This window comes from Salvia splendens, chromosome 2, assembly GCF_004379255.2.
Source record: "Salvia splendens isolate huo1 chromosome 2, SspV2, whole genome shotgun sequence".
NCBI classification, from domain to species: domain Eukaryota; kingdom Viridiplantae; phylum Streptophyta; class Magnoliopsida; order Lamiales; family Lamiaceae; genus Salvia; species Salvia splendens.
This window is the reverse complement of record NC_056033.1, coordinates 28,434,033-28,450,072: the sequence shown is the minus strand read 5'-3', so window position 1 is coordinate 28,450,072 and position 16,040 is coordinate 28,434,033. Positions and strand designations below refer to the sequence as shown.

Sequence of the window (16,040 nt, the reverse complement as noted above, 5' to 3'; positions counted from 1 at the left end):
GATTAGTACATTTAAATATTTAATATGACAATATATTTATGTATAATCCTACATAGAATCATGTTGTCGTAGGACTTTCAAGTATAATTTTTTTTTAAATCTACTATTTGTTTTATAAAAGCTACAAACATTGCACTTAAACATATCGGTTAATTTCATTGTTCATAGTCTCGTAACTTGTTATAAACTGCGGTCCCTACAAATTTACGAAAATGTAATTACTCTATAAATTTATGAGCAATTGATTTGTAAATTTATGAGCAATTAATAGAAGTTTTGATTTGATCATCGTTATGTATGTACATGTATCAACGATGAGTAAGTGTCATCATGATAGTTTTATGCTACTTTGTAGAAATAATAAAATAGTGTGATAACAACATTTAAATATATTGAGTGCATTTAGCGGGAAAAAAGAGAAAATTAGATTTTTTATTTTCTCAAAGTAAATTATAAGCTTTATTAACGGTGTACTATAATGGTAATGGATAACTTTGTGCCCCTTGTGAGCCCAACTAATAAGCCCAATTATCTTGAGAATTAGAAAATAAGCCCATAATTTATGTGCTTGTTTTATGGAGTACTGCTTTGTTATCTGAAGTTGCATTAGTGGAAATATATAAAAATATAAATTTTTATAATGGACTTTTATAGAAGTTGCTATTTTGAAGTGGCGAAAGTATTTCAGCTATAATACTCCCTCCTTCGTGAATTGGACTCCCGTTTTTCTATTTTAGTCCGTCCGTGAATAGAGTCTCGGTTCACTTTTACCATAAATGGTAATAGGGTCTTATATTCCACTAACTCATTTCACTCACATTTCATTTAAAACTAACATATATAAGTGGAATTCATATTTCACTAGCTTTTTTCTACTCACTTTTTTACTATATCTTAAAACACGTACTGCCGAAAAATGAGACTCCTACTTATAGATGGAGAGAGTATATTGCAATCAAATGGGAGTTTAGGTATTCATATTGGGCACACCTATGAGGCCAGCCCGACTTCTTTGACATAAAGCCTATCTCTGTGGTTTTATTTTATACTAGTGTCACCCCGTGCGATGCACGGCTCAATATATTTCTTTCAAATTGTCGTATATAATATCAAATTATTATGCATCATAAATATGAAATGAAAATTCATATATTATTAATAATCTATAAATATTAATTTAAATCTTTTAAATATAAAGACAAAACCGACAAACATACATAAACAGCAGTATAATTAAGAAAAGAGTAAAGACCAAAATTGGTTTTAACGGTCAACGTTTTTTTATCCTGATTTTGACCAAATTAAACCGTTAAGTATGATTACTAACGCCCTAATTATATCAAGAGGTGGTTGGATTCCACATTTTGACGAAGATAAATTTCCTAACATATGCAAATGGGGCGATGAATTAAGGAGTTAATTAATCATAATTAACGGTGTAATTTGATCAAAATCAGGATTAAAAACGTTGACCATTAAAATTTGCCTAAAAAATTAGTTTTGTAAATATTGTGATCCGAGTTAAAATGTTTGGGATGCGAAAATTCAAAAGACAATGTTTAGGACCAAAATCGTAAAATGAACAATTTAATTGAGAAACATTATGACCAAGAAATTAAACCATTTTAGTTGACCAACCTCATCTAAATAATGATCTCCAAGGTAAGTTATCCTATCTTGCTTCACATATTCACCTCATACAATTAGTTACCTATACAAACTTGGAAAAAAATATCTGATGCTTATATTATGCAATCATTATCGATTTTTAATAATCAAACATACCAAACTTCTCAAGTCTGTATAAATTCTTGGATTCAAATAATGTTTAGGAATATAACATTGATCTTCCCCTTAACATCGAAAATAAAGACTTAGTCCTCACTTGTTCATATTTATGCATTTACTGAAATTTCTGTAAAAGTAAAACTAATTTTTCTTAAGTCATACGGATTAATAGCCTCAAATCTCCAAACTCTCACCATATGATTAATGTTTACTTTTCCAAACCAAGAGGTTGTGGATTCCTATTGATGTGTGGAATTATTACTTTATGAAGCTTCCTCAAGGCAAAAAATTTTTACATACGCATATATGCAATTTTGTTTAAAACAATTATTAAAGATAGTACTAGTGAGACACTTCCTAGTCGAGCTTCATTTCATTGCAATATAGTGACCCTATACTATAAAAACCTAAACCCTGAAACCTAAATTCTAAACCCTTAACTTTAAAATATACTCATCATGACCAACAAATGAACCCAATATCAATAAAAATCTCCATCCGTCCCAGTTCAATTTTACTTTGTTGATCACTTATTCTATTTTGGGGGTTTTAGATCTGTATTCAATACCTTAGACTGAGTAGGCCTACTTGATAATCCTTACTGGTAGTAGAGGTTTTTTTTACCGGAAGCTTGACTGTAAATTGTAACTGAAGAATTGTCTTAAATAAATTGACCATCATTAATTTTAATGTTTAAAATCCCCAACTTTGTAGCATATGAAATGTAAAATAATTAAGATATTGTTTATCAAAAACTATAATTTAAGATTGCACTGGTGAGACACTTCCTAGTCGAGCTTCATTTCATTGCAATATAGTGACCCTATACTATAAAAACCTAAACCCTGAAACCTAAATTCTAAACCTATATTGTCCAGAGCCTTTGTCCTAGCGGCAAAGAGCTTAGACATTATTGTATGAGGTGCCAAGTTCGAGCCCTCTTGACATCAGTTGTAATTTCCTCCTTTCTATAGTATAGGAGTTTATTTGTAATTTCCTCCTTCGTATAGGAGTTAATTTTTTTAAAAAAAAACTTTAATATATTCTCGTCCAGAGCCTTTGTCCTAGCGGCAAGGAGCTTAGACATTATTGCATGAGGTACCAAGTTCGAACCCTCTTGACATCAGTTGTAACTTCCTCCTACCTATAGTATAAAAATTTATTTGTAATTTCCTTCTTTATGTAGGAGTTAATTTAAAAAAAAAACTTTAATATATACTCATCATGACCAATAAATGAACCAAATATCAATAAAAATCTCCTTCCGGCACAGTTCAAATTTACCTTGTTGATCACTTATTCTATTTTGGGGGTTTTAGATCTATATTCAATACCTTAGACTGAGTCGGCCTACTTGATAATCCTTACTGGTAGTAGAGTTTTTTACCTGAAGCTTGGATGTAAATTTGTAAATGAAGAATTGTCTTAAATAAATTGACCATCATCAATTTTAATGTTTAAGATTTGATATGCCAATAGCATCTATGTTATTTTCCTTTAAAACCTTTTTATTTTTTTCCAATTTTTATTAAAGAATTCATAATGTTAAAAAGTAAGCATCATGCAGATTATATTTTTCTAATGTCCATTTATTAAAGAAATACACTTTTAACTTAGTCGATTCAATTATGGACAAAAGTTATAAAAATGCAATGTTTTGACTTGGATTTTTTTTTCTTTTCTTTTTTTCATATCTTGATTATAGTGTATAGTATTTATTAAAAAAATAGAAGTATTTTAATACTTACAAAAAAGGAAAATTAGAAATAGAAAATATAAAAATTGGAGAATGAAATAATGCTATTTTGAAGAAAACAGTTATCCATCACAAGCCAATACTAACAAAAATAATTTAATTTTAATTAATTCATAAAAAAATAAAAATACAAAAACTATATACTGTGTTGTTAAAACCTCAACCAATACTTTTAATAAGTGTTCCAAAATTATTGCTCTTTATAACTAAAATTTATCAGTACCCGTTAGTTTATTTTTAGTTGAGTGAAATATTATTTCAAAAATTGCTTATTTAATACACATTGTATAACATTTTATTATTTTTAGCTTTTTGTCAATCATTCTTGAACTTGCAAACAATTCAAGTTTATAAATAATTTTTAATTATATAGTAATAGATTTTTATATTATTTAAAATACACAATTATATAGTAATAGATTCTTATAAGGATAGATAAAAGAAAAAGTATGATAAATTAAAAACAACTATTATATTCCATTTGAGTTAAAATAAGGATAATTTAATTAAAAACAATAGATTTGGGTTAATTATGATTTCATATTACGATTTACAACTATTATATTCCATGTAGGTATTTTGTCAATGTAATTAATAAATTGTACAGTATTAGTATATTAAAATTAAAAATTCTCCATCTTACATGTGTTAAATACCGAATATTTTCTTTAATACTGGAATATTTGCACTTAAAAATTTATGGATTATATGGATTGTGGAATGCAGCAGCTCTAGAATTCACCATAATATATATAAAAAAATGCATTTCGTTTTCTTTTTCTCTAATGGGTTTACTTCATTTATTATTAAATCATAGTATTTATTTGACGCCATAAATAACCATGAAAATTCTAAAAGAAATTGAACAATAAATTGCCAATCAATCAACAATTACCCATTAAATAGACTAATTTATCTAAATTTCAAACTACAAATTAAATGATAGTTAATCTCATCAATCTCATAAATTAATTAAGATTAATCTCATTAATTGTCAATCAATCAAATATTAACAGCCACCAAATCTGAATCATTTATTTATTCAATGGCTCGAAATATAGTACATAGAGATATATGTAAACGACATTGAAAAATCGCTACCAAATCTGAATCGTTTAATATGTACTTTTTAAATAAATACATAAAAATTTAAATATTAAAAAGGAAGAAAAATATGGTAAAAAAGTGTATCGTAAATCGTAATTATCAAGGTGGCTCATATTAAAGGCCCACTTTAATCTAGTAAAGTTTAAATAAACATAGTGTTACTAATATTTACTGTAATGCGCTGATTATTATTCTTCATTCCCCTTTTACACCGCCCTCTTCACTCATTCATGGAAGATGAGCGTTGCTTCTCACCATACAATCGTGTGCTTTTTTCGTTGTTGATTTTCAATGGAGATTTTTCGGTTAGTAAGTAGTTATTTGGATGTTGTCAGGGGCGCCTCCATCCTCTTCATGCTTCATCTTCTGGTAAGCACTCCATCTTCTTCAGAGTAGCGTTGATATTCATTGTTCTCCAACGACGCTTTATAGAATATATACTGTCAACTCGTCAGGAATTTTGGGGAGATAGCGGAGGTGGCTCGGAGAATGAAAAATAAGTATATACATGCCCGTTTATATATGATTGGGTGGTGTTATGAATGAATTTAATTAAAAGACTCCTTGTTTCAAATTCTCAACTCTTTATTTTCATATTTATTGTTATAATTGAAAACGGCTGAATTGAATAAATGACTTTAAATTAATAGACAAGTATAATTGCTCTCATTTTTTATTTCATATTATTACATTCAATGACTTTGAACATTTTATAATCATGTACACTAAATTCTTCAATATTCATCACATTCAATTAAAATTGTGAAATCGTCGATTGAAATGTATAAATAATCATATTGAACACTCAATTTTAAAATATTCATCACATTCAATTAAAGATGTTAAACTCGCAGTTGAAATGTATAAATCCATAAACAATAATCAGTTTAATTAAATAAATTTTTTAATAGTGTAACTGCCAAGGCTAAAATTATTTTAAAGCTTCATGGCCTGCAGCTACAAAATTTGGAAGGCAACGTCTATATTATAGTAGGTTTTATTCTTAAATGGCAAGATTATGACATCAGAAATTATAGCTTTAAGCTTAAATGCTTATTCCATAAATACCCCTAAAACTCTAATTGTTATTCCATAAATACCCCAAAACTCCCCCTTTATATATGTATAGATTGTTATTGAAATAGCTTCATAAATTTATTGAGAATTGCTGATTTTTTTATAGAACTGTAAATTTAGTCCTATATTTTGCCATTTGCATATTTTATGTTTTCATACTTTAAAAATACCCTCACATGTATTTGAATTTCGATGTAATATAATTGGGATTATTTTTGCAATTTTTAGACTTTTTTGGGTCTAAAATGTTCTTCAACTCCGAAAGATATTTTTGTTAAAATTCCTCTAGTTTTTATCTTCTCGTGTTGCCAGATGACACATAGCATGCAAAATTATAAACGTTACAATACAATATACATAAGTAGGCGTTGTAGATGATTTTTGCATATTGCATTTTAAATATATGCGGATTGCATAATAGATTTTTTAGTTTATCATTGTAGTCATATATTGTGTAATTTGCATTATAGATACAGACAATTTGCATTTATAGACAGTTTATTTTGCATTGTAGACAAAATTATCTATAATGCAAAAACAGAATAGACTTTAAACATTTTATTAAATAATTAAGAAAATTTAAGATAAAATAATTGTATTAAAAAAATGAATTAGAAATAGAAAATATAAAAAGTTAAAAATTAACCTTAAGATGAAATAAAATAAATAGTACTTTATTCGTCCCAACTTAGTTGTGACAAAACTTTTCTGCTCAATACAACTATACCCCAATAAAAATTATTCTCTTTGAGCATCTCCAATGGCGGCGTCAGCGTAGGCACGCCTATTTTTCGCGGACGCCGGTGCTGACGCCGAACCATTGCAGTCGGCGTCAGCGAAAGCGTCAAAATCGGCGTGCCTACGCCGATTCTTAGTATGATGCCGATTCTCACGGCGCCATTGTAGGCACCGAATCGGCGTCAGAATTTTATTTTTTTAAAATTTTTTTTCGAAACACTATATATACGCGCTTTGGACGTCATTTTCATTCGCACCACTTGTATTAACGAGTACTCTCTCTATCTTAATTTCTGTACAAGATCAACAACGAGAAATGAATAATGCCGGTGGTGGTGGTAGTGGTGGGGATGCTGATGAGTACGAGCGTATGATGAACGAAGAGCTAGATGCCTATACGAACGGTGAGGTTGATCGATGGTTGGAGAGTTATATGCAGTTGGCGGTACCTCGCCCACGACCAGTTGTCCACCGTCGACAAGTGGTTGATCGCGATCATGTAGCTGCACATCAGCGCATGTTCACAGATTACTTCGCAGAGGAGCCGCGTTTTAACGCCAACCATTTCAGGCGTCGTTTTAGGATGAGGCGGGACGTGTTTATGCGTATTGTTAACGCTTTGGAGCATCGATATCTGTATTTCCGCTTCAGACACGATGCGGTTGGCAGACCCGGTCACACCCCTATTCAAAAGTGCGCTGCGGCAATCAGACAGTTGGCCTACGGGACTTCGGCAGACATGTGGGACGAATACCTCCACATCGGTGAGACGACTGCCATTGAATGTATGAAGTATTTCTGTCAGGGCGTGATTGAAGTATTCGGTGATCAGTATCTCCGAAAGCCTACCCCTGAAGATTGCCGGGATCTGCTGCGGATGGACGGGGATCAGCATGGGTTCCCGGGAATGTTAGGCAGCATAGATTGTATGCATTGGGAGTGGAAGAACTGTCCCGCTGCCTGGAAGAGGTTCTACACGACCGGCTACAAGGGAAAGAATCCCACGATGATCCTCGAGGCCGTAGCTGATTACCGGCTGTGGATTTGGCATGCGTACTTTGGTTTAGCCGGTTCGAACAACGACCTAAACGTCCTCAACTCGTCGCCCCTTTTCAACGAGCAGTGCCAGGGCGTCGGTCCGGCCATCAGTTTTGTCGCCAACGACAACCAGCATGATATGGGCTACTACTTGGCGGATGGGATATACCCTAGGTGGCCAGTCTTTGTGAAGACGATCCGCTGCGCATCAGATGCGAAGAAGGCCTACTTTGCGACGAGGCAGGAGTCGGCGCGAAAGGACGTGGAACGCTCATTTGGTGTGCTTCAGGCTCGATGGGCTGCAGTTAAAGGACCAACGCGTTTGTGGCATGTCGATTGCATTGCTGATATAATGTACGCCTGTATTATCATGCACAACATGATTGTCGAAGATGAAGGTGTACAACTGACTAATTGGGCCAACGACGATAATGAAGCAGGTCCAAGCCACGGCGTCGCCGCCGCCAACGTACGAGGTGGGGTACCTCACGATGAAGAAGCCCTCCTCCAAGCACATGCCGACATGCGTCAAACGGATGCTCATATTCGACACCAAAAGGATTTAATTGAAGAGTTGTGGGCGCGGAGGATTGCAAGGCGTTAGTTTTATTTTAAATTATGTAATTTTTTAAAATGTACTTTTAAATTTTTATACTTTTTTTTAAAAATTAATGTACTTTTTTTTATATTATTGTACTTTTTAAAATTTTAATAGTATTATTCAATTTTTCCGTATTTGTCTCATAAATTAAATTCTGTATGTTGCTATGTCTGTAAATTAAATTATATAATTGTTATTAGTGATGTGGATAGGCTATGGGAGAGCTATTGCATGTCCAGTTGCATGTCCAGATGATGTGGCAGGAGGATTTTAGTGCAGATGATGTGGCAGTGGGAAGGCTATGAGAGGGCTATTGCATGTCCAGAACCATTGGAGATGCTATTATACTCACTCATTCTTTCTCTTTCGTACTTTATTATCTATTATACTTTATTCTCTCGTCACTTTAACTTAACATCAATTTTTCAGATCTCGTATTAAAAAGAAATGCATCAACAAATTTAAAATGAAAGAGGATCAAAATTTAGAGTTGTTCGCTTCTATATTTAAAATTTTAAAACTAGATGTACAAATAGCAAAATATGAGGATAAAATAATAATTATTTCTATATATTATAATCAGGAAAAAAGAATTTGTCTATTTTAAGTGACAAATTTAGTTTTTTAGATATTTCGATATATTTTCTAAAATAAACTATTACTAGTATCATCTTATTTTATTTTTTTTCACCTAATTTATAAAATAAAAATACATAAAAATTTAATGTCAAGAAATGTCAAGTATGCCAAAAACGCGGATTGCATCATAGGTGTGTGAAATGGGACCCACATTTCAAACGCCCGAGTCATGCAGCGCGACACGTGGCTTGACTGTGTGACAACTGCACGAGGCATATGATATCATATGATAGAACCCGCGTATTGGATTTGCTGCCGAAACTATAGAAAAATAATTCTTTTCTTTCTTTATGAGCTTTACCTTCCCAAATCTCTATATTATTATAAAAATTATATTATGGTTGTGATCTAAAGTGAAAACAATCTTTTTCTACTTCCCCATCATTATCACTCGGTTTATGATAATGGAAATAATTAAGTGGCTAGGTTCTCGACCACCTTAAATTGGAACTTAAGCTGTCATTTACGTAATTTTTTATTGGCAATAAAAAAATTGCACTTGTTATAAGTATTTGGTTGCGAGTTAATTTTAGGAAATACAGGCAAGTACTATATTTGGATTCATTGCAGGAAAAAAGGCGATTCCGTCGCCTTGGCGGCCTCCACACTCCGGCCCGACATTATATGAGAAGGTTCAATCAGGATACGCAGTAGCCCGTTAAGGGGGAGGCCTTAACCCACTAACTGCCAGAAGCTCATCTTCCAAGGCCTCACACTTGTGCCTGAGAGATGGAAGCAACTACACGACAGCAGTGGGATTCGAACCCAGGCTCATTTTAGCAAGATCTGCCCCTCCGTTGCCAACTGCGCTACGCCCCTGCGGGCACAATATTTGGACTCATGGTATGTTTTTAGGTACCGACTACCTTAGGTCATGTCTCCGATCCATATTTCATATTTCTTTTCTAGGATAACTGAAGCATTTCATTTAGGCGCGAAATTTAAAAAATTAGTAATATTTAAAAAGTTAAAATAGAGAGAGTAAAGTATGAGAGAGAAAAAAGTATAGAAGTAATAAAAGAATAAAATAGTGGAGAATAAATTAAGAAAGAGAAGTTTTTGCTAAAAAATGAAATGAATCACCTATATTGAGACACCTCAAAAAGAAATATAACTCGGTTATCTTGTGAAGGAGGGAGTAGTATTTAGTTGTTAAAGGAATATGGTGCTTAAAGAAAGAGAGAAAAAAGTAGAAAAAAATAAAAGAGAAATAGAGTATTATTTTTTAATTATAAAAAGAAATATCTCATTTATAATAAGACAGTCTAAAAAGTCAAAACTATATAGATTTTTTTTATAATAGTATGATTTGAGGTTTAGCTATGCACTTAGGTTTAGGCTTTTATCTATTATAAATTTTAAGATGTCGAGGTTCTAAAAACGTATAATAATTTGAATGTGAAACGAAATAAATAATTATATACGTGTTTGTAATGGAAGAATAACGGTCGGGATTTAAGCACAAAACTATTTAATTAATTGTTATTTTAATACTATCTGATATTTGTAGGTGTGAAGGTTGCTTAGAAAATCATAGGCCAAAACAGTCAACGAATAAGACAACGAAATGCACCCAAGATATATGTTGTTCGAAGGATGCCTATATCCACAAGAGAAGAAAAGAACTTTATTGAGTTATTCGATGTACAAGATTTACACACAAGCTACCCTAACATCACTCTAGGATAATCAATCGGGGTAAAAATGTAACACTATCATTTTGTGCACATAATCAACTTTGGAATTTGTTATACATATCCTTAAGAGTTAACATCTCTAGCTCTTATGTACCTCCGATCATCCTCTATCCCATAGAAATAGGCTATTCAAAGATGACACGAGTTTTAAAGCATTATTAGTAAAATAAGAGAAAATAAGAATAAGTAGTAAAAATAATGTAATAGATGGTGAAACCCATAAATGATAAAAGTAATAGAGAAGGAAATTCAGTCTATTTCTATGGACGGATACAGGTGATCTGCTCATACCACTTCTTTTGTAACTGATTTTAACCGCTTCCAACGACTCTTGAAGGAACAATAACGACATCGAGCTTCAATGTAGCAAATCTGGCTTGGCTGAAGCATATATTAAGGTCGATGTATGTACTTCATTTATGGAAAGTGTGATGCTTTGTAAGATATATATCACTATTACTCTCACATTTTTTTTGACAAACGCCTTCCTGGCGGAGGGTTAGGCGAACCCCTGAACCTGTTCATTGATGTGAAAAAGTCGCCTTACAAGATATCAACCCGAAAGTGGCAACAAGGAAACAAGGTACAATACAACGCCCGAAAGTGGCGTGAAAGCAAAAACAGTGCTTTGAGAGTGGCTCGGTGGCCAACCTTCACCAGAGGGTCACCCATCCACTCTCAAATGGGTCTTACCAGAAATCTTTACTAAGGAATGAGGGGTATTCAAGGTCAGCTATTCCATGATGTTTGGAAACGGAAGTTGGGCATTCTCCGGGCGTCCAATTCGACGAGGGCCTTCAGCCGAGATGGGGTTGATCGGTGATCAAATTTGTGCATATCAGTAGCATCTACACCCCTGGCTGCCAAGAAGTCTGCAGCTTTATTACCCTCTCGGGCGATATAGGAAACTTTCACGTTGAGTTGTTTGATTTTGTTCCTAACTACTCCCATGTTGTGTCGGATCGAGGCTGGACCAAATTCCTCTACCGCGAGCATTCAAACAATTGCTTCTGCATCCGTTTCAACCCAGATGCGCTCCCCGATCTTTGCTGCCTCGGAGATGCCTAAATTAATCGGCAGCAACTCGGTTTCCAGACTTGAAGATGCTTGTAAAGGGGTATAAAAGCCAGCCACCAGTCTGCTTTCTGGATCACGGATAAGGCCACCTCCTCTAGCTTTGTTGTTGGATGGGTTAAAGGCGCCATCAGTGTTTACCTTGATCCATCCTCTCTGAGGAGGAGTCCATTCGACTTTAGTGATGATTGTCCTCTTTTTCCTGGTCCAGGGCCTAGTCATCAGCGGGTTCTAGGGCCGAGTTCCTTTCCAATGTTCTGCGGTGATCGTTCTTAAGTTAACAAGTTTATCAAGGTGAAGGTTGATTCGGTAGATCACAGTCCTTGCCTTGAAAGGTGTCTCTCGGAAAACTGCGCTATTCCTTTCCAGCCAGATGAACCACATGATAAGGCATGGGATGATGGATCTGATGTGCAGGTTTGAGTGGCTATGGTTTTCTCTCTGCCATCGGCGAAGCCATCGTGAGATGGATATCTCTTCGTTTGGGACCTCGGTAACTTCCTCAAACCAAGGATCATAATATTTCCAGACTTCTTTTGCAATCTCACTTTGAATGAAAAGGTGCTTCACCGATTCAGTATCCGGAGACTTGCAGCAGCGGCACTTAGATGCCATATGGATCATTCTCCATTGGAGTTTTGTGTCCACCGGAATTCGGTTCACTATCAGTCTCCAGAGGAAGACCGCCATAGAAGGCGTTATGGCCTTGCACCAGAAGTGATCATATATACGGTCAACTGGCTGGTGTATTCGAGTCAGCTGCTAAGCCGAGCCCGTCGAGAAGTTCCCGTTACCTGTGAGTTCCCATCTGCAGGTATCTGCCATGGAGCTGTGAAAAGGCACTTTGACAATCTTATCTACTAGGTTAGAGGGGCTTCTCCATTGTTTCAGGTAGGATCTGAGTTTGGGTTCATCCCATTTGTTTTCCAAGATGAATTGTCGAACTAACATGTTGTTTTGTGGGGGACTTAGGCTACAGAGATTTCTGATCGGGAGATTGTCGAGCCATATGTCGTCCCAGAAGCTAATTTTCCCTTCTCCAAGTGACCATTTCATGAATTGATGTATGTTCTATCCCGCCTTGTAGATGCGTCGCCAAATGGGGCTATGTCGACGGTTGGGGGAGACCTCTATAGGGGAGGAGCGTGAGCAGTACTTACTATACATGTATTGTGCCCACAAGGATTTTCCTTCTCAAAATCTCCACCAAAGTTTGGAGCTAAAGGCTTGGACTGTATCTTGGAATCTTCGAATGCCGAGGCCTCCTTCCGAATATGGTCGACAACAGACAATCCATTTTATCCAATGGGATTTCCTTGAGTCATTTGAAGACCCCAGAAGAACCGGGCTAGGAGTTGTTCCATGCAGTGTAGGGCTGCTTTAGTAGGCTTTAGTACCTGGAAGATATGAAGGGGAATAGTTTCCAGCATGCTTTTGATGAGCAAAAGTCTCCCCCTGAAGGACAGATATTTATGAGATCACGAGAGGATACAGTTCGCGATCTTATCCCGGATGAACCAGAATAATTCGTTCTTCTTGACTCCTTTGTATAGAGGAACTCCTAGGTAGAGGAAAGGTATGGATCCGCGTACGAATCCCCTAACTCGTTGTATGGAGGCCTCCCATTCGGAGTGTTTTTCATGGATGAAGAAGTTGCTCTTGTTGGCGTTAATTTTCTATCCCGAGGCCTCTTCATAGTGGCCGAGAGTTTGAAGTAGCCTCAATTGTGCAGCCTCGTTTGCTTGTGTGAAAATGAGGATGTCATCTGCGTACGAGAGATGTGAAATTTGAAGGCAATTACGGAGGGTGCTGTACCTCATCTCCTTATCGCCGGGTATCTGCTTATCCAGTAAGCGGGACAGATAGTCAGCTGCTAGCGCAAACAGACTTGGTGACAGGGGTCCCCTTGCCGGAGTCCTCGAGATGATTGAAAGACACCTCTCGGGCTACCGTTTATTAGAATAGAGAACCAGCAACAACTGATGCTACGTTCAATGAGGCTTACCCATCTATTCGAGAAGCCCATTTGTCTTAGAGTTTTGAGCAAGAACGACCATTGTACCCGGTCATATGCTTTTGCCATGTCCAATTTGAGAACGACGTTTGGCGAGGGCTTGTTTCTATGTAGCTCGTTGACTAATTCTTGTGCGAGGAGGACGTTATCACTGATGAGCCGCACTTTCACAAAACCGCTCTGGCTTGGGGAGATGACCTCCGGGAGCAGGGGTGCAATTCTGGACGCCAAGATTTTGGATATTATTGTATTTGTCACGTTGCACAGGCTGATCGGTCTAAAGTCTGTCCACCTTTCTGGATTTTCCTTCTTCGGGATGAGTATGATCATAGTGGCAGTGAAGCTCCTTGGCATGTATGCCCCATGGAAGAAATCACTCACAGCCTCGTGTACATCCGCTCCGACAATGTTCCAGCAGTGTTGGAAGAAGAGAGAGGTGAATCCATCTGGCCCCGGTGTGCTATAAGCATCAATGCCCCAAATTTGGTTTCATTGATATATGGGCAAGAGCAAAGTTTGTTCATGTCTGTTTTAGGGGGAAGCCTTCCAAGAATGTTGAGATCTGGTTCCTGTGGCAGAGGTCCCTCCGAGGATAGCAGGTTTTGGAAGAAGGAGGTAGCCGAGTCTCTAATGGCTCCCTCGTCACTGATTTCATGAGAGCCATCTTTGATAGCATAGATGCGATTTTTGGCTCGTTTTTGTTTAACCCAGCCGTGGAAGAACTTAGTGTTTCATTCACCTTCCGACGCCCATGTAATTGTTGCATTTTGCCTCCAAAAATCTTCCTCCATTTTCACTTGAAGTATGTACTCTGCCGAACTTTTATTTTTTAGAGCTCGGTTGGAAGGTGAGGGGTCTGCATCGAAGGCCGTTTGATCCCTAACTGCATTTTGTTCTGTTCTCCGAAGATTATTATGAATGTTTCCAAACACCTCTTTATTCCACTTTTTCAGCATTCCTTTTAGCCTCGTGAGTTTAAGTTGGAGATTCCGCATCCCTCGGAAGCCGGTGTCTGAATCCCATGCCTTCGCAACTTCCACCCCGAACATCGGGTGTCGGCACCACATATTTTGAAACCTGAAAGGAGGACGGGTGGGCTGCGCCCAAACATTGCATCTAATTAAGAGAGGGCCATGATCAGAAGATACCCGAGGAAGATGCGTGACTCGAGTGATCTCATAAGCGGTAGACCAGCCTTCCCCAATGAGGACCCTATCCAGTCTCTCCCTGAGGTCTCCTCTGGCCCCTGAGAATTCTGGACTGTCAAAACCCGGGTCCAACAGTTGGCAGTCTTCAATGACCTCCACAAAGTCCAGCATTTCTCTGTATCGGTTGTTTGAGCTTCCGTTTCTCTCTGTTTCTAATCTCAGGGTGTTGAAATCTCCCCCTATTAGCCATGGTTTCCCGTCCATTTCCCCGGCGATTTCTCTGAGTTTGTTCCAGAGAGGATATCTGCCTCTTCGAGAGCATTTGCCGTAAACCACCGATACAAAGATAGGAGATTTAGTGACCTGGGAAGTGATGCGGACATGAAGAAGCTGCTCCAAATCATCCACCATGTCTACCCGGTGATCTGGGTACGAGAAAATCCAAATTTGTCCATTGATGTTTGATCCTCTGTATACCAGTCCCAACCTATTAGAGAAAAATTCAGGTTGGGGAGAGATTAAAGGTTCAATAATTGCCACAAAATGAAGATTGTAAGTCGTGATCAGATGATTGAGGACACTTTGGGTGCCTGCATTTCCTAGGCCCCTAGCATTCCAAATCATGAGGGAGCTTGACATCAGAATTGTTGTTGTGCTTCTGAGGCTATGAGCTTCAGTTTTTTCTGTTGGTTGGCCTCATTTTCTTCCCGGGGGTTATTCCCCGCAAGGCTTTTGTCTCTCTCCGGTTGGTCGTTTGAACAACCTATGTATATATCCCCGGGATCCATTTCCTCTGACATTATTTCTGCATCCATGACCTCCTCAAAGGATTCAGTATCGAAGCTGCCATCCGGGAGTTGCCGATAGTACTTTGGTTTCACCGGTATCTGTTTTGGCATCCTCAACTAATTCTCGGAGCAGGGGCTTTGGTCTTTGGGATCTTCGATCATCGGGTTGTCTATCCGCCTGGGGGAGAGGGAGCGCGGTCTCTCTTGGTTGTTTGCCTTGCCAACATCCTGGGGAGGTGATTGAGATTTTCTTCTCCAATTGCGGTTCCCTCTATTCCTTGTTACTAGTTGGAAGCCTTCATCATCTTCACCATGTAAGAACTCTGTCCTCCCTTTCGTTCTGGAACTTCCCACAAAGAATGGACCGATATTGGGGTCTTCGTTGCATGGGACTGTTATGGTTTCTAGGATGTTAAAGGCATTGGTTATGGTGATCGGGTGTGGGTTCCCTCCTCATCGGTTTGCATCATTTTGTGGTCGCTGAGGTTGCATTTTCTTTTGTTGCTGGTTCCCCTCCTCTACGCGTGGGATTGGGATCTCCGAGTAGTTCTTCTTGGTCGGCTTGCTTCCCTTTC

The 16,040-nt window shown here is 37.0% G+C and overlaps 1 protein-coding gene across 1 annotated transcript; it reads right to left on the bottom strand.

The window, feature by feature from the left end:
• Window positions 1-14,260: 14,260 nt before the first annotated feature.
• LOC121777663 lies at window positions 14,261-15,088 on the bottom strand. Its single transcript, XM_042174993.1, has one exon. The coding sequence runs from the start codon at window positions 15,086-15,088 to the stop codon at window positions 14,261-14,263; it is 828 nt and encodes a 275-aa protein (XP_042030927.1).
• Between the last annotated feature and the right edge of the window lie 952 nt (window positions 15,089-16,040).

Coding starts and splice junctions, on each gene's coding strand:
- LOC121777663 (XM_042174993.1), bottom strand. CDS start 15,088: ATGGTGGATGATTTGGAGCAGCTTCTTCATGTCCGCATCACTTCCCAG.